Raw genomic sequence first — 25,594 nt, 5'->3', positions numbered from 1 at the left:
AGAACTCACTTCATTCTTAGCCTTCAATAGTTAGGTCGTTTAAAATGAATCTCCAGTTAAGCTCATGTTCAGTTAGAATCAAAAGAAGCCTTAGATTTCTTGTACATCTATAAATGTTTATAGAAAATAACAAAAAGCCAGTTATAAGTGCCGGTTAAGTTTCACGTGTCACGTTAACTTTCTCATGCTCCAGTTAGCAGAAATACCCGTTTCAATAACAGGAGTATGAGAACAAGCATTATTTATGAAACTTGTACCTTCTATTAATATGCTCAACCATCTTTCTTTCCCAAAACGTCCAACTAATCCGATGAAATCACTTAGGTCAACACGCCGCCCAACATCAGCAGCAAAATAGATTCGCATTTCGGTGCCGGCCAGGCGGGTGGATCGCATCCCGGCTCGAATGGTGGAGCCATCTCGGGCATCTCGGCACCGGGACAATCGCTGACGGTGGCCCAGATCAAGCCCATCATGAAGGTGTCCTTCAAGCAGAAGATCCAGCAGCTGCAGGCCGGCGGCGGAGGAGCCAGCAGTTCTCCGGGTCCAAGCACGGGAGCCATTGCCAAAAAGGAGCCACCCAAATCACTGGCTCTGGTGGCCAAGCATGCCACATCCGAGGATCCCGTCGTCGCAGCTGGACTGGATTTGGGATTGGGGTCTGGTTCTGGCATTGCCACCATATCGAAAAGGATAGTGAAACCGCAAAGTCATCGGGTGGCCACGCCGCTGCAATCCGACACGGACACCGATGGCACGCCCATCAAGCCATGGTCCAAGCTGAAACTGGCCACCCTAATGTCCTCGAGCTACACGAGCTTAACCAACTGTTCGCCGGATGATCTGGCCTCACCGCTGAAAAACTACTCGCTGAGCAACATACCGCAGCAGATGGAGACGCATCCGCGACCACGTCACCGTAGCGCCAGAAGTAGTTCGAGATCGCCGCGTCATGGACACCATCATCACCATCATCATGGCCATCACCAGCAGGGTCAGATTCAGGGGCCAAGCTCTGCGAGCACCAACGGCTCCTCAACCAGTCAGGTGAACCAGGTGACGGCCAGCGCGAGGAGGGATTACCTGCGTCTCCAGAAGCCGGAGCAGCATTTGCCCGATGGCGAACTGACCGAACTGGGCGGCAATGGACGGCGGAAGCTTTACCAGAGCGTGTTCGATCTCTCGCCGGAATACTGCGGACTGCCGTTCGTCAAGCGATTGAAGATCCTGAATGAGCGCCAGAAGCTGGCGGAACTGGAGCGGGCGCTGCAAACCCGTAGCTTTAGCCTGGACTGCTCCAAATCCGGGCCGGATAGCAAGGTGCCCATCACGGAGTCATTGTATCGTTGCTATAGCGACACCTCCGGCATCTATTCGCAGTTCCTCAGCACGTACGAGTCCACCACCAGTTCCACCTCGATATCCACTAATACTTCCGCCTCTGCATCGGCATCGGCATCCGCCTCCGCTTCCGCATCCGCATCCGCATCGGATAGCAACTCCAGGCAGTTGCAGTACGTGCCCCTGCCACTCAGTCCCGAATCGAATGAGACCATGGAGCGGCGCAAGCTGAAGAGCATACTCAAGAAACTCCAGATGGGCGGTGGTCAGCAGGAGGAGGCGGGGGCGGGAATGGTAACGGGAGCGGGGTCAAAGGTCAAGTCCAGTGCCAGCCAAAAGGGGCAAGGCCTGCCGGCGGAGCCGACCTTGGAAGGGTACGTGGCTAGGCACAGTAAGCTCTTGAAGAGTGTAACCTTCCATTCCACTCTTTCCAGCCCGCCCGCCAGTGCCAAGGAGGAGGAATCTCCCTTCGGCGGTGCTGCGGCGCTCGGTTCGGTGAATAATGGTTGCGGTAACGGTAACGGTAGTGGTAACGGTAACGGTACGGTTAACGATAGCAGTGCTAATACGAGTTCGCATCCGAGTAAAAACAACAACGGCAACAGTGCGTATACGTGTCATCCAGCACCGGCGGTGGCATTTCCGTTTCCGGTACCCATTGCACCAGCTCATTCCGGCTCAGTTCCACTTCCATTGGAGCCCGGAGCTCCGTCGAATGTCTGGTCGCCGACGTTGACGTTGGTAACGCCCACGAATTCGCCGCAGGAGAGCTTCGCGTTTCCCGCCCAACTGCATGGGGAGTTGGGCGGACGCGGAATCGTTGGTGGCGTTGGCAGCGGCTCAGCGTCGCTGTTGCCAGCGGGAGCGGGAGCGGGCGCAACTGCATCCGCATCCGCATCCACATCCACATCCACGTCCGCCTCCTATGTCGTCGAGTGTTCAGCGTCGTCGAATCAGATTCTCCATGCCCAGTCCACCACTGATTTGAATTTGAATTTGCAGCTCAGGCAGAACACGACCAGTGCGATGGGTGGAACGGGTCCAGGGCAGCGGATCGAAGGTAAATATATCTGTTTCAGATCGAGCATTTTAGATCCAAGATCCAGAACAAGAGCAATGCCATGCAACGCTTGTCACTTTCCAGATTGTAAAGATATATTTGAGATTAAGAAACACGCCATGTAACTCTATCACTTTCTCTCTCTCTCTCTACTTGAGCATACTTCTATATAAACTGACACTTGTGCATGTATGCGATTCACTCATACTCGCACAATAAGAACTTTCTCTCGCTTTGCCCTGCTTTCTCCCCCACCACTCCCCTTCAAACTAATCGTCTAATCATCTATTTGCGCCACCGCTTTTGATATAATCTTACTAACATCTCTGCATGATCGCATTAAGTGTAAAAGGCTTTCGAAACACAGCAACTGTGTATTATTTTATAACGTATTTACCTATTATACATTTGTGAAATCATTATTAAATTCTATTATATTCCAAACTCCGTTTTTCTATCCCTGAGCCTTTCGAACTGCATATATACAATAATATAATATGGTTTTCCTCATAGCTATAATCTCGTATCCACCCTTAAATAGTAAATGTCTTAACTCTACCTTTCTTATAATTGCTATAAAACACAACTGTCCCCTTAGACTTTAAATATTAAAATTACCAATTCTTTGGCTATCCCTTCAAGTCTTTTCTTAACTCTCCTAAAGAGTTACCTGTTTGTACCTGTTTTTTAACCCTTACCTTCTCAGGGCTTTGCCGAAATATTAAAAAAGAGCTCAAGTCCTAAAGAGTAATAAATCAAAGCTAAATACACGAAATGTGCATAGAACGGAGAAACTTTTCAGGTGATGGGCGGAAGTACAGTCACGCACGCATTGGAAACGAAATGGAATGAAACAGCCGCCATGATGGATGCTTAAGTTCTTAGGAGCATGTAACTAAAACAGCACAGAACAAAGTCACACTCAACCAATGCTTTTGTATATATAAAAATAACCCACCAAAGAACACGATACTGTATATATACATATCTACACATATATATACGCGTACCATATAGAGATCTCAGCCGAGCCGGTGCAACATTTGTATGGTAATGGGAATGAGAATGCGTGACGTTTGTAAATAATTGTCGACGATGTACGTATGTATTGATGCCAATGCATATGATGCACTATATATATATTTTTGATTCTTACTTTGTCTGTCCTTTGTAATGTGTAAAAAGAACCATTCACGCAAAAACTGAACATCTGCATTGGTATACAGAGCTTCGTGCCACGAAGTCAACTGTACTTGATAGTTAAGGCTGACACGTAACTGAATCGAAGTGCTAATAGCCTAAGTATGTAGTGCTAAAAACGCTTTAACACCCACAGCCTAATTTGATGTAGTAAAACTCTGGAAAATACTATTGTGAATGTCCTCTCACCCGAAATGCAATAAAAACTCACCTTTTGCCAGACACAAAGTACCCATACCCATTCCATTCATCCACATCAACCGTTCAACGTTCTCACAACGATGTATGATCTTGAATTTAAAGGCTTCCCGGAGGCACAGGACTACTTCAATCAGATCCTGAACGGCATCAACCATGTGATCAAGACGCACATGAACGAGATGCACTCCAAGTTCGAGACGCAATTCTCCAGCATGGCTGGTGAGGTGCGGCGCCGCGACGCCATCATTGCCCAGCTGCAGCTCAAGCTGCGCTCCATAGAGGGCAAGTCCACGGCGCCAGCGGCATCCTCATCCTTATCCTCCTCCGCCATGGTACTGCCCATCAGCCGGCGCCAGAAGAAGATGCCCCAGCTGTCGGTGGACGACGATGAGCCGCCGGAGGAGGAGGACAACAGCAGTTCGGGATCTTCAGCGGAACTTTTGTTTATGGTAGGTTTGATGCACACCCATACTGGACGGGAAATTGAATTTACTTTGACTTGTTTGCAGCGAGGAGACTCCCTGGACACGGTGTTCACCTCATCGCCGCCCATTCAAGGCGGCAGGCGCAGCATATCGCCGGGTCCCAGTCGTCATCATGCGGCCTCGGCGAACGCACTCAACTGTCCGAGCAGCTACTATGGAGGACCCGGCTCCCTGAGCTCCCGCCACGCCCAGAGCCACCCCAGCTTCTATTCCGGCCAGGGCAATGGACGCAGCAGCGGGCGCAGCAGTGGCTATCGCGAGTGGAGCGACGCACCGGAGACTGAACACCTGGGCAGCAGGAGCGGGAGCGGAACGAGCGGTGCCGTCATGGTGGCGGATGTCACGGGCAATCTGGCCCGTCTGTCGGACAGCGTGATCCTCGACATTGGCGAGAGCTCCAGTTCAAGCTCCTCGTCCAGCAAGATAAACATGGCCGATGTGGACGACGAGGAGGAGGATCCGCGGGGACGAGATGCCCGAAACGTGGAGGACATGGATGACGGCGGAGGTGGTGTGGCGAGCCACAACGACTGGGAGGTGCAGATGCTGGCCGCCGAGATGGAGCGGCAGGAACGGAAGCGTGGTCACTCCCTATCCGACAATCTGGGCGACCTGAAGCACTGCAGCACGTTTCTGCGGCGACGCCGGAAGTTCAGCGACACGGAAACGGAATTTAGTGAGACGGAAATGGAGGAGCAGTTGGCCAGATCGGCCAGCGGCTCCATGGAGCCCAGCGGATCCGCACCATCTAGCTCTGGAGCCGGTGGCTCCACATCTGCGGGACACCAAAGCGGCAGCCAGCGACCGCGGGCCTCCAGTCTGGATCAGTTCAATCTGCGCTACGGCATCGGACGCGGAATCTTTAAAGCAATGAGCATCGACCGTGATAAAGACAAGCTTTGAGAACTATAATTGCGACCAAATCTAACCCGATCCCGATCCTGGTCCCCATCCTGTTCCGAGTTCCGATTCCCAACCCCAACGCGGCCAGAAGCACGTTCAACCGCAGACAACCAATAAGCAATGGAATTTGGACAGTATTACAAGACATGGTACAAGAACTAGGTATATGTATATGATATACAAAACTAAGAAGATGTCAGGACATATAGATCTATATTCTATATATGTTTAGCCCTAACGAAAACCCCCCAGCAGAAGAATCGATATATACACATATAAAGTAAAACCCCATTGAGATTTATATATATATATACATATATATATATATAAAACATGTAGATTTAACGGAAACAACAACTACTAAGAACCGAGAAACAAAACACACAAATAGCCAGAGAGTGTTCCCACCCCGGTTCCAATTACTATTCATTTCGCTTTTCTTGATCCCTTTTGGTATATTCTTGCAAAATGGTAATATTTTAACACTAGGTTAGATTTATCCGGTGCATAAATATTATTATTTCGTTTTAGTTACATGCTATTTACAATAATATTTCCTTAAGTACTTATTTTCCTTATAAAGTCACTTTTAAAGATAAATACATTTTAACCAGAGCCTAAGTCGTTTAATATCATATCTTTTTCTATTTTTTTAATTGCTCTATCATTATGCAAGTGTACTTGAGGGTCTTTTAATATTTTCTTAGATTTTGTTTCAAAAAAATTGCCAAATTTGTGTGACCCTGTGAGAGAGTGTATGTGCGTAGAAGATAATTCCCACATTAAAACCGTCCTGAAAAACGTCCATGCCACGATGCGCATGTTTGTTCATTTTGTATGTATCTCTGAAACTGTAACCGCAAATATGATGAAAATCGGCATTTGTATCTACATCCCTATCATCTCGATCCGAACCCAAATCGGTATATTGATCAGTTGCTCGTTTAGTTCGTGGACGGCGGGGGCCTGGGCCTCTCTACAGATGTATATACCTCTTATTGTTAGAGACTATGGAACATATATATACATATATATTTTAAGTACGTACATATATACACAGAATTATACATAGTTATATATCTATATATGAACTAGTCTAATGAAAACCGAAAGCTTTAATAACTTATATAAAAAACTATTTAAGAAACATTTTAAATACTAATCGATTCGGACAAATGTTTTGAAATAGAACAGGCCAAACCCATTTTCAACACAACTAAATAAAAAAAAAAGGGAAATTGAAATGAAAATGAAATTGAAAACAAACACACTAAACACATACATAAGGCATACACCTGCATACGAATATCTAAATATAGAGCCTATAATATGCATAGATTAGCGATTTACTTGTTGAACACCCTCGGTTAAGCCTATCGAAGCGTTAGTCAGACCTATCGAAAAACTTAGACTAGCTCTATAAACCTTAAGCCTCCAAAGTCCCAGCATCCATTCGGTTTTGTTCACCTGATTCCTTGCTTGTCCTTCTAACCCTTGACCTCTGACCTTCACCTCATCCTCCAATTCTAACTAGAGAAACTATCTCGCCATAAGAAAGGCAACTCTAGCACTTAAGTAGCTTAGTGCAGTTCAAGATCTATTTCGAAACCGAATCGAGTCTGTCGCACCGCCGCCGAAAACAAAAATGTATCTCAAGACTATGTAGGCAGGAAGCACGATTATTGATTGTTGCTTTTTCACTTTTGATTTCTATTGTTGCTCCGAACTAATCGCTTAACTAAGGACAGTTACTAGCCAGGCCCTAGACGCACTCAGACGGTAGAGTCCGTAGAGAAAAGTTAGACAACCAACTCTAGAGTTTCGTAGTTTCAACTAGCCACAAAAAAGGATGTTAGGCTGTACTCAAGCCACTTACTATCGCTCTGGCTACTTCGGCTATCGATAACTATCGTACTGTACTAAGCGCACTAACCTACACACACGATCACAATACAAACACACCCACACTTTTCAAATTAAAAAGTCAAAGTTAGTATTAGATATTACATCTATTCAAGTATCTTGAAAAAGTGTTCCTACCTTCTGTGGTAGGAACAGATTTAAATTTATGCAAATTTTAACGAGTAAGCAATATTTATCGATGACTTTCCTCAAAAACATCGATAAATACCGATTATTACTTAAAATTGACACCACTTCCTGGGGATAAGCATATTTCGTTGATTTTTTATGAGAACTTCGTAAATAATGTACTCAAATAAATTTGAAAAAATATATATATTAAGTTGTAATCTCAATAGATGATTTACTTGTAAACCTCTCGAAATTTTTTAGTTTAGTAAACACTATTTGGAATCGCCTGAAACTAGACCTAAAATACTTGAAGTATTTGTAAAAAACCGAAGAAAAATGCTTTCCCTCTTTGAATAATATGTATTTCTCCGAAACTAGTCCACAGCAACATAAAAAACCTGAAAATCAAGGAACAAGGAATTCTCAAATGGGTTCAATACAAAGAAAACCAAAGCAACCAAAACCAAAAAGTACACAAAGAAGCAAAACTTAAATGGGTCACAGCCAGATAAGCAGTCCAACTAAATATAATAAGACAAAACGACAAGCACAACACTTATGTAATTCAAAGCACAGTCGAAAGATGGAGCAGGAGTAACTCTATAAGGATTTGATTTAGTCGTTTATTGGGTTCATTTGTTGAGGAGGCCGAGATTGAATGCCAAGGTGGAGAACCATTTTAATTGAATTACATACGCCAGGGACCACAAAATGTCTTTTTTTTTTCTCTTTTTTATATAAACGTGTAAACACAATAGGAAGTCCTAGCAAAGTTAATGATAAAATTGCAAATTGCCCAAAAGAGGAGAGTGTTATTGACCAGAAGGTAGCTATCATATAATCATCGATATATCCTTAGCCAGGCACCCATTATATAGGCCCCATTCCCGATATATATATAAATCCTTATATAAACAAGTATGTCTAACTGATTTCTTACTTACCACTCACTCTCGGTTCAATTGTTGTCAGTCAACGAAAAGCTCTGTGAGTCAATTATGTATATGGATCATTTTTAATCGATTGTTTTTAACTGAAGATATGCCAGATGACCGATTATGACCTACTCTGTATTGTACTATATTGCATTGAATACCGCGGATTGTTGTCGTTGTTGATTTTAAATTTTAAATTGCTCGTACTTAAGTTACCGATATTTTTGTACATTAGTTTAAGGTAGCGCATAATAAGTCCCACGAGTCTAGAGTAAAATCCTATATGAATGTATAAATACATTTTTTTTTCTCCTAATTGCTAATTTCGCAATGTTGACCGAATACTAAAGAGAATGTACTTATAGTGAAATTATACGCAAAAAAATAATTTAAACTAAACTAAATGAGAACTAAAGCAAAGCAAAAATGAAAACAAACTAAGAAATTAGCACATGTTAATGAAGCGCAAATAAAAGTGAAATACAAAACGAATATGACAACAAACTTGCCTTCGGTTGCAAGTTACTTTGTAGTGTGCCAAATCTACATCATATCAGCTTTTACTCACCACAAGGTATGATGTTGCTGCAAAATAATACGAACCCCAATTCGAACACTAAATGAAACCACGAAAAACCAATGCAAGTGAAGCCAAATCCCCAGCAGGCAAGGTGAAATTTGAATGAGATATCGAGGCAAGCAGAACTTATTTGAATAAAAGAAGAAAATGTAAAAAAAAACCAAGGAATCATTTTATTTTGATGGGCGATCTTTAAATGCTTTAAGTCACGTTTTTTTTATTTTTAGTAACTGGATTAGATCCATAAAAATAATTTCAATTGCTAACGACTCATGCAAATATAATCAATAACTCTGGCATTGTCCATCTATTGAGCACTTTTGGAAACTCTAGAGGAGAACGGCGCCTGCGCAAAGTTGAAAGGCTCATTTGTTTTGACATATTTTAAAATAATATTAGCATATTTTTAAACAAGAATCAAAGAACTCTAAGCAATTAAAACACATGACAATTGAATGATGTATATTTTATCAACACATATTTCTTCGAGAGGGTTACTGTGGCAATGGCCACCTATTGAGCATTTCTGGAAACTCTGCAAAAGATCGGCGCCTGCGCAGAGCCCATAAAAGAGCCCAAATCATGCCCAGCTGCTGAAAAAAATGGGGTTGCTAATGGAGCTTTTCCGCGTCAGTGGCAACGCCATCTAACAAAAAAAGCTTTCAATCATCCCCCAGTGCGATGCTGGTGCCGCTTCTTCTTCTGCTGCCACTGCTGCTGCTGCTGCTGCTGCTGCTGCGGGTTGTACTGTGTGGATTCCACTTCCTCCGAGCCGAACAGAAATTCTCGGACACACGGAGCACACGGAGCACACAGCGCACAACGCACAACACACAACACACAGTACACAACGAGTGCGCCCCCAGGCATTGCGCATACGACGTGTGGGCCGAGTGGCACAAATAAATAGTTCACATTTGTTTTGTTTGTTTGGCCCTGTGTTGGCGATTGTTGTTGTTGCTGCTGCTGCCACCGGATTTTTTTACAGTGATTCTTTTTGCCAGTGTGTGTGTGTGCGTGTTATTGTTAGTATCCAATGTGCTCTTGCTGATTTCAAACAGGCGAACGAACAGCCGCAAATGGGAGCCTTGTGATTCCCCCATTTTTATCAGCAGCTTCCTGAACTGCGATTGTCATTGCGAGTTCGTCGATTGACATGTAGCTGCGAATTCTGGGCGTGTTTGTCGCTGGTCGGCTGGTTGGTGGTTGTCAGCGGCGTTCAAAAGGGGGGGCAAGGATCCGGAATCGGTATCGGTAAGTACAACTTATACATTCATATTCCTATATATACGTATTCGTATATTTGTACACAGCAAAGGCACGAAATGATTTGTTTACATTCAAGCGAATGGCTCTGAAAAAAAAAAATGAGAAAAATGCGGAAATACTATCAGAGATACGAATTCGTTTGCCAGCAGCCACATTTGTTTATTTGATCCCATGCATTGTTTCATCGCACATTGCCCCATTGCTGTGCTTATTTTTGATTATTGTGCACATTTGTTTGGCTTTCGTCTTTGGTCTCGCAATCAAAATGCATATTCATTGGGTGATTCGTTTATGGGTATGAGTATGGGTATGATGAACTCCCCCTTTCACATTTGGTAGGGAACATTTGTTTGGGAACCCCTCTCGTAAGCATTATGTAAACCTGTGGGCTGGGCCACCATTCCACCTGCGATGTCAACGTTTCCGAGTTTTAGGTTTCTGTTTCTGTTTCTGTTTTTTTTCTTCCATTATGCTGGCTGCGCTAATGTGCGCTTGGCTTTTGTCTGATTTATGCCGCAAAACAATCAAATTATTGCCAGCCAACCCTTCTGACCGCCGCATCGCTCTCGCGAAGCTGGTGGTGCCCATTTTTTATGATATTTCTCTATTTCCCCTTTGCGGCCGCCGAGCTATTTCATTATATAGACTCTAGTGTGCACTGAGAAAAGCAATATACCTAGAAATCACCATTAGTATAAAGTGCCTTAAAAATCGGAAAATCAAACCAAGCATTCAATTCAAACATTATGATAATTTAAAATAAATTATTCAAGGAAATATTACTTCAAATATTATATTTATATTACTTTAAATATTATATTTATTTAAGAAGTATCTTATTTTGTTTCTTATTAATTGGTAGCTATATTGCTAATCATTTTCACTGTCAAGCCAGAAAACTCTATATAATGTGATGGCATTTTGCGTGTCTTACTTTCTCTCAGTGCACCTTTCCGTTCAGCTTTCCCATTTTTTATGCCGCTCTCCTTTTTTCCGCCTTGGGTTTTGTTTTTGTTTGCGTCTTGTTTCAGCGCTGAACTAGTTTTTGGCCCACCACCATTCAGCACCGCGATTTTCTCGAGGAGGGGTGGGTGGTTCGAGAAGTTCCGGCCTGTTCGCTGGTGTTCGGTCGACTTCCGCGCTTTTCCGAGGTGAAGGGGGAGGGGGGGGAGCCGTATGTCTTATATCATCCAGCGGCTTTTCCGCCGACATCCGATGGGCCAGAGTTTATCGGTGCCTCAAGGATCCGTTTGGCCAAGGACGAGTACCCTTCGAACACCCCTCGCCGCCTTTTCGTCCAGCTGTTGCATAAATTTTCGCATTTAGCTGCTTTATCTTGCTCGTGTGTGTGTGTGCGTATGTGAACCTAACATGTGTGTTTGTGGCTGTGTGTGTCTGTGTGTGTGTGTGTGTGTGTTATGGGGTGTCCTTTTGCGGATTTCGTGAGCGTTTCATGCAGCTCAAGGAATTCCGTTGAAGGCATGACAAGGCTTTTATTCTCTTATTCTCATTTCCCCCTCGATGCCCTTTTTTTGAAGGGGTATTTAAGGCTTTGTGGAGAAGTGTTCTTCAGAATAAGTCGCTTCTTATCTGAACAGGTCTAGATTATCTCTTATCATGGCCTAAAAGGGTACTTGCCGCACTCATTTATTATTTTCATAAAGGTCTAGACTATAGTCTATTATAAGTAACTATTCTATACTAATGTAATATATGTATTAATTTAATTTCTTCGAAGAAAAAGTCCATTTCTCTAGCCTTAATGATTTTGAACTATGTGTTGATTGGTATTTAGTCATCGAAGTCCTTTATCAACGCATGTGACAAGTTATCAATCATTTGAGGACCCCCAAAATGAAATGAGAGTATGCTACTGAGCTGGAGCTGGAAAAGCTTGCCTTCTGGTGGCTTTTCTTTTTACAATTTCCATTTGCAACCCAAAACTGAAGTGCGCCCCATTTCCGCCGACTGTCTGACTGACTGACTGACTGGCGGGTTGTCGGGGTTACCATTTCCATGCTGGAAGGGAGGTGGCCAAATGGGCCCATTTTGGACAAGTGTCCTCTGCTCACCGACCCCCTCCTCGCTACGCCCCCGGCGCACTTGTTTCGTTGTCATAACAAAATCAACAGAAAACAAAAAATTGATTACGCTTCCTTGTCGCTGCTCCTGTTCTTGGCCAAAATACACAGATAATTGGCTTCATTAATGCGAACATGTTCATTTGAATTATTTTTACATAAACGAGCAGCGCTCGCATCGATGATGCCACCACCAACACAATCCGCAGCTAATAATAAGCCCGATGGTAATCCCAATTTCAGTAATGCAAAGACGGCGATATGGCACTACAAGGCTGGCGCTTTTTCGGTGTCTCGGCAACCATCATCATCTACATCGGCGGCGTCCTGTTCCTGTCCATGAACAACATACCCGGATCGCATCCCAAAAGACCGCGCATCGAACGCTTCGCCGAGGTGAGTTTTCACGTGTGCTACAGACAGACATACAGTTTTCCAATTTTCCGCTTTGCAAAACTCGACTGACATGTGGCATTTCCAGGAAAGTGTACAGAAATAGCTGACACACACACCGTTCCGCGGAATGGATGACACTTGCTTATCCCAATTTAATGCAACATTTTTAACACAATTTGTATTCGCAGTTTCCCAGCTTTCATAGTCCTCGGTTTCCGATGCCCAGCCGCAAGATGACGATACGCTGGTGTCGCGACCTCAAGTACATAAATCGAGATCTTCCAATCTACGCGGATTACAAGTCCGACTTCTACAGTGAGTGCAAGTGACCCTGCGAATTTGACCTTTCTTACTTATACATGACTTATACATACATTCAACTTTTAGCGGCCCTGCCCAGTGACGTCAGCGCCGCCCTGCAATCCCTGCCAGCGTTGACCGCCCTGGCCAGTTTTCCGGGCAGCGGGAACACGTGGCTGAGGTACTTGCTCCAACAGGCCACCGGCATACTGACGGGCAGCATCTACAAGGACTACGGCCTGCTGAAGACCGGCTTTCCGGCGGAGAACGTCTGCAACAGCTCAGTATTATTGGTGAAGACCCACGAGTGGGGCGGCAAGGCGTGGGCCCCATTCTCGAAAGCCATTCTCCTCGTCCGCGATCCGGAGAAGGCCATCATCGCCGAGTTCAATCGCCAGAGTGGCGGCCACATCGGATTCGCATCCCCGGATCGCTATAAGCGCACCAAGGGAAAATGTACGTCTTGCATATTGGGGGGGGGGCATCAACTAATTAAGTCCAATTATAAACTATTAGGCTGTGCAAATAACTTGTGCAGTATGTGCATAAATATGCATTATGCATATAGTTTTAACTGCTTTGGTTTTCATTACAGACTGGCAGCAATTCGTGAGCAACAAGCTCAAGGGCTGGGAGATGATGAACCTCAGCTGGGCGCGCAACTTCACGGGCAGCATCAAGGTGGTGTTCTACGACGACCTGGTCCACCACACGGAGCGGGAGCTGCGCTCCATCCTGGAGTTCCTGCAGTTCCCCATCAACGAGCAGCTGATGCGGTGCGCCATCATGCGCAAGGAGGGCATCTTCCGGCGCAAGAAGCGTCTGCTATCCTTTGATCCCTACACGGAATCCATGAGGGCGGAGGTGCAGAATCGACGCCGCATCGTCTACGGATTGCTGGGGCGTCGGGAGCCGTAGGATATACGCAGGAGAATATTTATCTACAATATAAGAACTCTGGGCAACGAGAAGAGAAATCGAATTCGTACCACCAACAGAAAGTAATTGAAAGAAAAAGAAAAAAAAAACAACTGAAAAACTGACACAATTGCAACGACAACGATGCACAAAGCAAATGGAATTGCAACCGAGAATTCAAATCATCCCCAGATCATCACGACTCGTAGGACCATAGATCTCACTGGGGGTCAGCAAACATACATACATACATACATAGGTAGTAATTCCCCAACATGTAGTCCCGTTTTTCCACCTAAAAAAAAAAAACAAAAAGGTTCCCAATCGTTTGCTGCTCGCTTGGCGCATTAGTTCAAATTTGTTATGTTCAAACATTAGATATGGTATTTTATAGAGACGCATAACTTTAGGTTGATATATGTACGTATTTGGTATAGGCTATACAACAAGGTATTATGATTCCTGATCGAATTTATGAAATTCATTATAGGCCATGTTGTGCTTCATCGCTCACCAACACTCAACTCATCCGCAACTTATCCTTTGGTCACGTTGAGGTCCCATTTTAGACTATCCTTGTAAAAAGTTTTATACACGACTCTACAATAACTTGTGAAATATTAACAACGGAGCCTATTAGATAATTGTACAAAAACGAACAAAAACAAAAACACAAAAAAATCGAATGAGAAACAATGAAGTGAATTTCAAAACCAAAAATTGAAGTTTGTTTACTTTTTGGGTGGATTTTGAAATGGGCTTTCAATAGCTTTTATTATGTCCTGGGCGCATTTGGTTTATACGAAACTTTTAAAACTTGGATTTTATTTTCTGTGAACTTTTAGCTTCTTCAGATTTCGCAAAAGCTTCCTTAAAAGCTTTCCAAAGCTGCAAGGATATGTAAAATCCTTCTTCAGCGTTCGTGTTTTTCAATTATGAACTGAGCCATAGATGGCGCCAGTAGGACTAAATTTCGATTTCAAAACTAAACAAAAACCAAGTTTATTACAAAAAGTATATATATTTTGAAACAAATTTGTTTGATTGGGTTTTAAGATATCTACAATATTGATGTAGTATCAATAGTCAGTATCAATAATCAGATATTCTGCATCGATGAACATTTATGCAAAGGATTGAAATAAATAAGACCTACTCTTCAAATGAGAAATAAATAGTTTAGTATACCAAATATTTCCTATATTGAAAACTATTTAATAGATTTTTATAAGATAATTTTTTTATAGATAATTATAATTATTACGTTAAAACAGATAAATGTTACAAAGATGCGAGTTTTTTAAATGGTTTGCTTAGACTGTGTGCTACACTTCATCCTGGCTGATCAACTTGAAATACTTAATCATTTCTTTTAGAAACAAATAGGTTCTATAGGTGGCACCCTGTAAGCCTGGCTACGGCGATCGCGACACCCTGTAATTGATTTGCCATGCTGCATGCTTTTAACAGTTGCACTGCAACAACTAGGCCTCCGAATCGCCACTCCCCCCTTTCGGAACTGACCCACCTGCTTGCTATCCCTGACCCACCTCCACCTCCTCCACCTCCACCTCCTCCACCTCCACCTCCTCCTGCTCCAACCACCCCCTTTCCCCTCGCCTGCCTCCCCCCATCAGCCCCACTGACATGTACGCCCATTTCAGGTTTGGCATTGTTGGTTCACCGCCGCGCTGCCGTTTTGTGCCTTTTGTTGAGGCCCAGCGAAGGCCACCCACCGAACACCTCCCACCACCCACCGCCCACCACCACCACCAGCCAGTGGCTCCCCTTCGAAAGGCGCAAAAAGAGAGAGAGAAAACAGAGAGAGAGGCAGAAATGCGGAGGAAAAAGAATTTGTGCCATATGCTGGACATTGCGGGGCATTGCGATGCTCGTCGCTTCCACGTCTCTCAAGGGGGTGGTGCTACCCAGTTTGGTTTGCAACCACCACCCACTGCCACCCGCCGCCACCCAGTGGCGAGAAACGATGTGGCAGTGCGCAGACGCCGCACCACTGACGCTGGCATTGGCTTCGTCAAGTTTGGAAGGACTCGCCGGGTAGAGACACACCGACTGCTGCCCAATTCCAGCTGAACGAAGGCGCCGGCTGCGCTGCCCGCTCCCATCGGGCGACCAATCAAAGGGCATACGCTGGCGTTATATAAGGAATTTGGCTGCCATTTTGAGGCAGCGGGCAGGACACGCCCACGCTGATAAATAATGAAAACATGTCGTCCGCCCCATTGAAAATAAACTCTGAAGTTAGCGAAACTCATCATAGAATTCTTTATCACAACACCACGCGCGCTTGTCTAGTTGTGAAATCTGTGTCCTGTGTTCTGTGTGCGCTGGCGTTTTTGAAAAATTTCGAAAAAATAGTTCTTGAAGGCGTCTGCAAAAATAAATACACATACACACACCACACGCACACACATAAATATACACACACACGCTCATATAGCGCGGCGGTACGGTCGAGCGGTACAGAAACAGGCAGCGTAATACCACGTAACCACGTAAAATAACCAAAACCCAAATCGCAAGTCCAAGAAACAGGAAACGGAAGTCGGTATAAAACGCGGGCCAACAGCTCCGCTTCGCAAACGGTAAACAGTTTGAACGCCGACGCCAAACCGTTTAACCGTTTCGAGTGCGCGTAATTCGTTTACCAGTCCAAAAGTCAAACCAAAAAAAAAAGAAATAATAATAAATAATAATAATAAGAAAATTAAGAAATAATTAACCGACGGCATTCTGCAACTACTTGGGCAACATTTTTTTACTGTGATTTTTTTCTCAGTTCTGTCGCGTACCACGAATACCATTCAATATCATTCAATTCATTAACTAGCCAACGGCCAAGAGTATAAATACAAGTGCAGTGCATACGATCGATCGAAGATCAAAGATCGAAGAAGCCAATATATAAAGTAGAAATATATATTTATATAGTTTAGGGCGCAGTTGAGCGGGCCCAGTGCATTTGATATTTGTTGATGTCCTGCATGCAGGACACGTGCTAAGGCTGTCCCAGTAAGTGCTTCAAAATTTACTCGCCAACCACTTTCGACGCCTCCAGGGCGTTCAAGCTGGAGGAGGATTTCGTCGGCGGCTGCATGACAATGTCGATGTACTCGACGACGGATAAAATGAAAATGTCAGCGCCCAGTTGTTTTCCAGGACGCTACAGTCCCTCCTATCGAAGTTCGGAGCAAATGCGTCGCTGCATGCCAAATCCATCTGTAAGTATATCCATCGGCAGTCGCCGCCAGAACCTCACCCAATGATCCCATTCGAACCCATCGATGTGGTGCATAGGAAGCCAAGAAGTTGTTGAGGGAATCCTCTCTGTCCACTTTTGATTTCTCTTGATCTTACATCTATATTGGCAAATCCAATTGGTTTTACTATCAGTTACTATAAATTATCAGTCTTTCAATGTTTTGCGATTGAATCTCAATGAAAATTTTAGAATTATGCTAAAGGCTTTGAATATATTGGTTCTTAAGAAAGTTTTATCAATGTTCTTCTTCTCCTAGAATGGGAAGTTATAGTTACTTATCATATGTTCTACATACAAACGCTATAAGTGTTCTTTACAATTTATAAATGATGCCATCCTAAGATCCTCTGAGTTTATGGAACTGCTATTAAATATATTAATTTACTCGCACACTGTAATCATAGCTAGTAATTTTAATAACTCACAAGTGTAGTTTACAGACGCTTAGCACTTAAATAAGTATATATTGATAACTTAGAAGACACTTACTATACCACAGAATATCCTTCCTTCTACAGATTCACATCTCATCATCTTGCGATTCTCTCGAGGTATGATTTTCACATTAGTACGACTTTATTTGAGTTCTTCCGAGTCATTGCAAAACAAATTGAATTTGCTGTGGGATGTTATCAAAATCCTTCTACAACCACAGAACTTCAAGTCATCCTATTGATTATGAGCTACATTAATATTATATATGATATAAATGCTTTATGTTTATATAACTTGATTTGCAAAATGTTTGTTGTCACTGCTTTAGAATGGCTAAAATCATCAGAGATTAAAATGTATATCAAAGAGCAGGGGTAATATCTACCTTATAGAATATTTAAATACTTTTTACTTCAGTGATAAATATTTTTTATATACGACTACGATTGCAATACAAAACTGTTTTCATTATTACTAAAATGCTCCGTTGCGTGTTTTCCCTTATAATCCTGTTTCTTTTTGCTAGTATGTAAAAGACTTAGTAACTAGATCCTCAGCTTCCCATTTAAATATCACTTTTGCGCATAGAAAGGGAAAAGTTGTCAATATATAAAAAGCTGTGTGTGTGGTCCTGTGACCTGCAAATATGGACTCCATTCATACTTTCATTTGCATTTGGCAGCTGAATGTAAAAAAGGGAATACCGACTTGCATCACTCAGTTGAGCGATATATAGAGCTTAAGAAGGATGCCGTGTTTTTCCCGACTGAATGCATAAATAACGAATAATTCGGTGTATTTGGCAGGCGTCTCGGAGTTTCCCAGTGTCCTGCTGAATCTTTTATGAGCTTTGAGTTAAAAATTGAATGGGAACATGGGCAGACATTAAATGGTTATTACTGACAGTTCTCAGACAGGTTTATTGATGCCAGTCTGCTGTCCCAGGATTACAGGTGAAAAAGCAAAAAGGAGAAAAGCAAAAAGCGAACAGCGAAAAAACGAAAAAAGGAACAGGAAACGGAAATGGCTATGCAACTGCACTTCCCATTTGCCGCTCGCGTTTATTTCCGGCACAGTATTCGTCTTAATTACGCCGTGAATGTCGCCTAAAGTTTTCCGGATTTTGTGGGTCTTGCGTTGCCCACGAAGCGAACCCAAAACTGAAGGGTTGTGCAGTAACCTTGAAAAGTGATTTGAAATTCATTTGCATTAATTATTTACCAACTATTATGCGCTGCTGACCAGCTAGACAAATAAAAAATGTAAAAGCCCGGTGTAGAGTAACAAAGACGAGCAAAAAATAAACGACCATGGCTGAGTGGAAATGGTTATAGCATCGTTGATGATGGCGAATTTTACGCATTAAAGATACAAATGAAAAATAGGAATTTTCGTAAATATACTTTAACCAACAGCTATACAATGTAAAGATGTTGTATAAAAACTAATAGAACATAGTTGAGATCTAATAGATAATAATTAATATTTTATTAGCTAAGATTTGATGAGCAATACAAATACATTTACAGCGGCATAAATCTAATTTATTTAAAGGCCTTACAAATAAAATAGTTACCAAGGGAAAAAATGCAAAGTTACTTCACAACACCCTTACAAAACAAAAATTAAAAAACTGCGTCTTTTTCATTTCAATTAAAGTTCAAAAACACCAATAAAAACCAAGTGGCAGGCAATTTATGGAGGCAAAAGTGTCTGGGTCTTCCACCAAAATTATGCCACCCATTGCTAGGGCATAAAAAGTGCATAAACAAATGCGGAAAAGAGGCTGGGGAATTGTTAGAAAAAACAGCAGGTTGATTGCCCGAACAGGTGAATAACTTTTTTTCCCGCCCCGCCACGCCGACCGCGAATAATTCCCCACCCACCAAGTTGCAACCCCGCGCGGCAAGTCCTTAAATTAATCCGACACAGAAGCACTTTAAACGGCAAAAAAAGGAGGAAATCACTTCAAGTGTATTTCCTTCTTTAAGGGGCAACAACTACATTTGCTTATCGGATTTACCGCCCCCCTGTCCCCTGTCCCCTGCCCCATTTCAACTGGCCGTTAGCCACTTTTCGGCTTTTTGAAAAGCTGCCAGCGGACCAAGTTGAATGATCAAAGCGGCGGATTTATAGGATTTATATGCTACCCTTGGCTGGGCATTAAGTAGTCGATGGTGAGGGCGGGGGGAAGTCCGCCTCCGAAGGGGGTGGGTGGGACGTGCGGCTGAAGAAGCACCTTTTTAGCTGGTTACAAAAACACTTAACGCCTTGCAGTCCATTAAATGGAAATTTGTCGCCGATCCCCTGGACCGCCGAAGATACTCGTAAAAGCCAAAGAACCAGAGAAGTGTGATTTTCAGGGGCGGGTGTTCTGTTTTTCACTTTTTTTGTTTCTGCTTCTGTTTTTTCTATTTTCCGTTTTGAGAAAACTGAGAGGGGGGGCGGCTTTGGGCATTTGTCATTTAGCTTGAATTGTTTGGTTGGCGCGCTAAATGGACAGCGGCGGCGTTAATTTGATTTAAATATTCATAAACTGCATTAAATGGCCGCGGCATTAAAACGAAACCAGCTGGAAAACAATTGACAAATTATTGGCCAAATTAAGAGGGAAGTAAAAAGTATGGAACCAGGCATTTTCTAAGGGGTAAAGTGGAAAAACAAATTAAATCAGAGGATTAGCAGCTCGATTTCTGCTAACTGAGTTATAAAATGGGTGGAAAAACTATTTAGTAAATCAATAATCAGTATGCCATTTATAAAGTTACAAAGTTCTTTAAAAACCAAAGGAAAAAAGAGCTTTAACAGTCTTTTCTACATTCTTTAATTTAACTTTAACATTTGTATAATTGCTGAATGGGAATAAATGCCAAAAAATAAATAAAAAAGGGAATATTAGTAGTAGGTTATAATAGTTTAAGCATGCACATCTGTACAATAATTAATATTCTGCGGATATCAGAAATAGTTCGGTATTAAATAGAAATATTCGTTATTAATCTACATTCAGTTACTATAAAATCTATAAATACTATAAATTCTTTAAACTTTCTTACTGCATTAAATTAGCTACTGGTTTTAAAGTACCTACATTTATTCGAATTTAATTGCACGAATATTTTTGGCGGTTTGTTTTGCAGCGCAATCGATAAAATTAAGCATTCAGCATTGCGTATCTATTTACACACATCATGAATATTAAATTCCCACATAAATAAACAACAACAAACAAAAAATTAAATTATTTATTTAAGGCACACACACACCCATGCAGACATGCAGTACACACACACACACGTGAAGAACACGAGACACACGTGGAGAGAAAAATGAGACAAACAAACAAGTGCGAGACAGAAAGAGATAGAGACAGAGAGAGAAAGGACGAGAAGAAAAAAAAACAGTTCACTTGATTAATTTTTCACACTAATAAAGAATTTATGTGCAAGTGTCAGCCTGCATTGCCAACCCCCCACCCCTTTCTACCATGTGTATCTCTATGTGTGTGTGTGTGTGAGCAGGTCAAGACAGCGTCCTGGCCAGCGTCTCCCCTCTCCCTCTCCCCCGCTCCTCCGATGGCCAGGATCCTGGCCTAGGTCGTGGCTAGAAAGAGAGGGCAAGAGAGAGAGAGCAGCATTTGATGAATGACTGCGCATATTAATTCATAAATTAATTTACTGCTGCGTTGCGGTGCTGAAATTTATTGGCCAACAAACTGTTGCAAATCCTGGTTAGGAGGGCTCGTCCTGCCAAGGATTTCGGTTTTAAAATTTCAAAACAGCAAGAAAATTTTCAAAAGTATGCCCAGATATAGAAGAAATGTCGTCTAAATTTAGATACATATATGTATATATTGTATTTATTATTATTTATTATTGTGTTGTAATGATACTTAATAATCCAAAGCTAACCATTGAAAATGATCTCATTATCAAATAAATAAATACCACTGAAATGCAAGAAATGGAATATAACTTTCAAAATTAAATAATTATAAAGTTACAATAAAGCCTTTTAACAAATATTTTAAAGACCTTAAATAGCTGCGTAGTATTTGGTAACTCTAAGCAGGCCAAAATAAATTCTAAAATGTTTATTTTTATGTTTTGGAATAGCCATTGTTGACAAAGTAGCGCCACTTAAAACTAGCTAGGCATTTCAGATGAAAAATCGAGTTAGCCCAAAAAATGATTGCTCTTGTAAATTTTCAACTACTTTCTCTTTTTTTTCCCTCCACTGGTCCTTTGTGTCTCGGCCCCACAAGTCTGTCATTTGCTTGGCATCCTGAAATGGGAGCACGCGTAAGCGTGGCCATTAAGCTAACACGACCCCCTTTGTTGGGCGCCCATGTTCACCTGCAAGTGCAAGCAAACTGTCGCTGTCAGATTATTTGCACACCGTTCTCCCCCAGTGCCACGCCCCCTCCAAAGACGCCCCCTTGGAGCAAGTGTAAGCAACCATGGTCGGATGGCTGGCTGTTTGGATGGCTGGATGGTCAAGACATCATTGGGAATGCACAACATTTTGATTTCTACGATGGCCGCCGCCCGGTTATTGCGGTCCTTCGTGTTCCAAAGAGAGACAGCCTGCTGCGGTGTGAGGGAGATGGGTGCAGGCACTGCACTGCGATTTTTAAAATGCAAAACTTGATGTTCAAGTGTTCAGGTCGAAGATCCTTTAAAGCCATATACTTTTGAAATGAATTTTGAATTTAAATTTACTTCTTTAGTTTTGCTCGCCTGCTTAAAGTTCTTGAAAATAGAGTTCCCAGGAAATAACGAGTAATTAAACTAGATACCAAAAGTTAGGTATTCAAATCGTTTTTCTCAGTGCATCCCGCTGGTCCTTCGCATTACGCCTTTCGCCTGAAAATGGGCCGCAAAACGTGAGCAATGCCTTTGGCTTTTGGCCATGTGGGTTCCGTCTCATTCACACTGGAAAACCCCGACTTTGTCGTCTTTCGTTTTCGTCGTGCGGCGTTTTGAAGTTTTGTGCGCATCTAAATAATTGATTAACTGAAAAATTCGTGCGAGTTTCGTGTACACAAGGAGTTTGCTGCATGCCCATGTATAGCACAGATATACAAACATATATACAAATATACAAACATATATATATATCTATATATATATAGAATATAAAATCGATAAGACTGGAATAATATAGCCGACGGCGACGACGACGAAGACCACGACGACGACGACGGTGACGACATGAAGATGAACCAGCGGGCACGGGAACCGAAAAACTTTTGATATTATTTATTTAAAAAGCCGCTAGTGGCCGAAAGAAATCGATAGGAACCGAGCTGGTTAAAGGCTTTAAGGTTTCCCCGGTTTTTGCCTCTGTTATCAAAAAAAAAAAAAAAAAAAAAACATATATAATTGCTGCAGTGGCACTTGAATCTATACACAATACTATCGATGTTTGTTCCGTCTTTTCAGAGTCGTTTGTTAGAAGATGCTTCCCTATTATGCAATTCGTGGTCAGCACGTCAGAATGTAAGTTACTATATTGAAAACACAACAAAGTAAACCAGTTAACCAGTAAACCATGTTTGTCTTGACTTGATTGATTGATTTTCCTTTTCTGAAATTCATTTTGATATATATGTACATTCGATCTTTGATATTCGATTCGATTTGATATTTCCTATTTGATCTCTCTCGCCGACGCCGACCTATATATGTATATATATCTCGCAGTATATCTATATGTATGACAACGTGTATCTGACATCGAAGTTTGTCTTTGTTTAAACGAAAATTCGAATTGGATTTGGGTGATTTGTTCTCTATATAAACACATATATAAATATATATATATATAAATATATGTATAAATATATTAAAATCTATTCCCTATTGTTTCGATTGTGTTCTTGCCTGCGGACCAACTGTATATCCCTGCATCCTCAACCCCCTCTACATGCATATAACTACCAGCACTAACCCTGATATTATCCAACCTTACTGACCACTACGATCTGCGATCTTTTATCCACTCCACAGGGTGATATCTTCGCGGGCATCAACGATGGAATCCTCAGCAGAGCGGAGGCCCTGGCCGCCGTCGACATCCAAAAGCACCAAGCCCAGCATGTACATAGCCAAATGCCCTCCCAAATCAAGCACGACGTCATGTACCACCATCACTCCATGAGTGGGCCTCCCCAGCGTCCGTTGCAGGTGAGTTCGCCTCCAAGTTCAAGTCTAAAGTCGGGGGAACTACCAAATGCTACTCGTACACAGCCATCTTACTTTTGAAGCATACATCTACATTCCATCTATAGATTTGGTTGAAGAGTTTCATCTATAGATCACTCAGCATTTGAAAAACCCTTTGTTTTTTTGGGCCTGATTAGCTGGGACAGCTAAGACTAGAGTAGTTGGCTTGAAAGCAAGGTGGAAGTACGAGTATTTGAGAGCAACTCACTTCCGGAAGTGGCAGTCCTGCGGTTGATTGAACCCAACCTGTGGTTTTTGTAGAGGTCGGGGATGTTAGGTCGGTGTATTAGCCAACGTCTAGAATGCTGCAAATTATGAAAGTCACTCCCTGATGAGGCGGGTTATTAATGCGAGGGAAACGCAATCGAAATCGGAATCGGAAACAAAAACGGGGAAACGGGGCAAAGGGAAACGGAACTGTCGCATTGGGACAGCCGAGAACTCCAATTTCCGTTTTCAATGGTCACACGCATGTCTACCTACAGATACATACACACAAGTACACTACTATGTGTGTGTGTGGTTAATTTGAAATGTTTCTTTAATAAAATTAAAATTGTGACGTGTAAGCCTTCTGGGAACGCGCCACGTGACGGTCGTTTGCCAGGTAAGCACATCATGATTCGTGTCGTTAATTGTATTGTACTTCAACTCGAACTGGGCGTTCCAAAAAGGACTCTCCTTCCTTCCTTCCTTCCTTCTATCCTTTCAAGGGGGGGGTTAGGGCCCAAGTGGTGGTTGCCGCTTTGCTGCCGCTCTATTAGAAGTTGATTGTAATCAAATTACACCAGCAACCTGTTTTCCTTATATTTTTTTTTATTTCTCTGCTTTTTGCTTTACTGTCCTGCAGCTAGTTGTTCATAGTGCTCATGTTGCATGTTGCTCAGGTTGTGGCCACTGTTGCTGTTGTTGCAAGTTGCCACTTGTTTTCGGCACAATCGAGCATGACGAAAGTGCGCCCTGTCCACGCGCCGCCGTCCGCGTTGGTGGTTGATGTGGTCGTGACCCCCATCCATCCGCCGGCAATCGTCCGTAGGCAAAATAATCCACTCGAGTCCCTCCTGGCACATGAAGCACATAGGGCACATAGGGCACACACCGAGCACATGCTCATAGTCCATAGCCCATAGCCCATAACCCATAACCGAGAACCCATAACCATTCCCAATTGCCAGCGCGTGCTGTCCTTAATTTTCGGCAAACCCACTCGACGCGACGCACCAGGGAGTTTCGATTTCTGTCTCAGGTGCCGGCCAACTCTATCAATCACCCACACTCCCAAGGAATCGGAACTGGGAACTGGGTACTGGGTACTGGGTACTGGGAACACCCTCATCCTCAAGCAGCAAATATCCGTAAAATAATTCCCGCACACGATCTGCGATTCGATTGTTAGCAAATTGGCTTTTCCGGCCAGAGGGTTTCGCCCTAAGCGGGCTTATTAATAAAGACAACAAATCAAAGATCTCAAATAACAATTGTAACAGCAAATTGTTACCAAATATTAGAATTCAAATTTACAGCCTACAAATGTATTTTTAGTATTAAGATTAAATTCATTTTGCTAGCAAACTGCGAAGACCTAGTTTCAAAACGCTCCTAAGATCATTATAATGTTACCTTTGGAAAGTATTTAAGTGGTTGGATTCGAGGACATCCAAGTCCAGGTTAGACGTAACCCTTCCGTGGGAGACCGGACACATTGTGTTGACCGCAAACAAGTTTGGCAACTGACCCACCCAACCGCCGGCAGTCAGCAGTCGCACATGAAATATGGAGACCCCCAAAGAGCACTACTTGTCCATGTGAGAATAACCTAGTGGGGCACAGCTGGGCTGTCAAGCACCAATATCTGGCATATCGAAAAGAATTTTTTAATTGCAGGGCCGGCTTTCTTCTGCATTTACTACAATCCCTGGACAATCTTCGCCATGTCGCAGTGCATC

General features: G+C 42.8%; 3 protein-coding genes across 24 annotated transcripts in view; all 3 read left to right on the top strand.

Annotated features, from left to right (window-relative positions):
* LOC6524820 (merozoite surface antigen 2, allelic form 4) overlaps positions 1-8,899 on the top strand; it is a 47,353-nt gene extending 38,454 nt beyond the window's left edge. For all 10 annotated transcript variants that reach the window (XM_039370217.1, XM_002100626.3, XM_039370216.1 and 7 more), the window contains 4 exons: positions 325-1,715; positions 1,776-2,401; positions 3,905-4,251; positions 4,312-8,899. In XM_039370217.1, coding sequence (XP_039226151.1) covers positions 325-1,715; positions 1,776-2,401; positions 3,905-4,251; positions 4,312-5,190 — 3,243 coding nt within the window. In that variant the 3' untranslated portion in view covers positions 5,191-8,899. The remainder of the gene's footprint in view (positions 1-324; positions 1,716-1,775; positions 2,402-3,904; positions 4,252-4,311) is intronic.
* Positions 8,900-9,476: 577 nt separating this feature from the next.
* On the top strand, positions 9,477-14,423 carry LOC6524818 (WSCD family member CG9164). The gene is made up of 5 exons (XM_002100624.4): positions 9,477-9,993; positions 12,333-12,485; positions 12,674-12,800; positions 12,873-13,241; positions 13,381-14,423. Exons 2-5 carry the CDS (start codon positions 12,351-12,353, stop codon positions 13,701-13,703), a joined length of 954 nt encoding a protein of 317 aa, XP_002100660.1. The 5' UTR covers positions 9,477-9,993; positions 12,333-12,350; the 3' UTR covers positions 13,704-14,423.
* A 1,548-nt stretch (positions 14,424-15,971) lies between these two features.
* LOC6524815 (inhibitory POU protein) overlaps positions 15,972-25,594 on the top strand; it is a 28,958-nt gene continuing 19,335 nt past the window's right edge. For 3 of the 13 annotated variants that reach the window (XM_039373551.2, XM_039373546.1, XM_039373542.2), the window contains exons 1-3: positions 15,974-16,945; positions 22,866-22,922; positions 23,433-23,609. In XM_039373551.2, coding sequence (XP_039229485.1) covers positions 16,820-16,945; positions 22,866-22,922; positions 23,433-23,609 — 360 coding nt within the window. In that variant the 5' untranslated portion in view covers positions 15,974-16,819. Of the gene's footprint in view, positions 16,946-17,504; positions 17,538-22,865; positions 22,923-23,432; positions 23,610-25,594 lie in introns of all 13 variants that reach the window. The other 10 variants (XM_039373529.2, XM_039373532.2, XM_039373538.2 and 7 more) reach the window with 6 other exon arrangements.

This window comes from Drosophila yakuba, chromosome X (genome assembly GCF_016746365.2).
Source record: "Drosophila yakuba strain Tai18E2 chromosome X, Prin_Dyak_Tai18E2_2.1, whole genome shotgun sequence".
NCBI lineage: Eukaryota > Metazoa > Arthropoda > Insecta > Diptera > Drosophilidae > Drosophila > Drosophila yakuba.
Note: the sequence above shows the minus strand (reverse complement) of the source record. Positions and strands in the feature narration are given on the sequence as shown.

Coding starts and splice junctions, on each gene's coding strand:
- LOC6524818 (XM_002100624.4), top strand. CDS start 12,351: ATGGCACTACAAGGCTGGCGCTTTTTCGGTGTCTCGGCAACCATCATC. Junction 12,486..12,673: donor GCATCGAACGCTTCGCCGAG/GTGAGTTTTCAC, acceptor TTGTATTCGCAG/TTTCCCAGCTTTCATAGTCC. Junction 12,801..12,872: donor TTACAAGTCCGACTTCTACA/GTGAGTGCAAGT, acceptor TTCAACTTTTAG/CGGCCCTGCCCAGTGACGTC.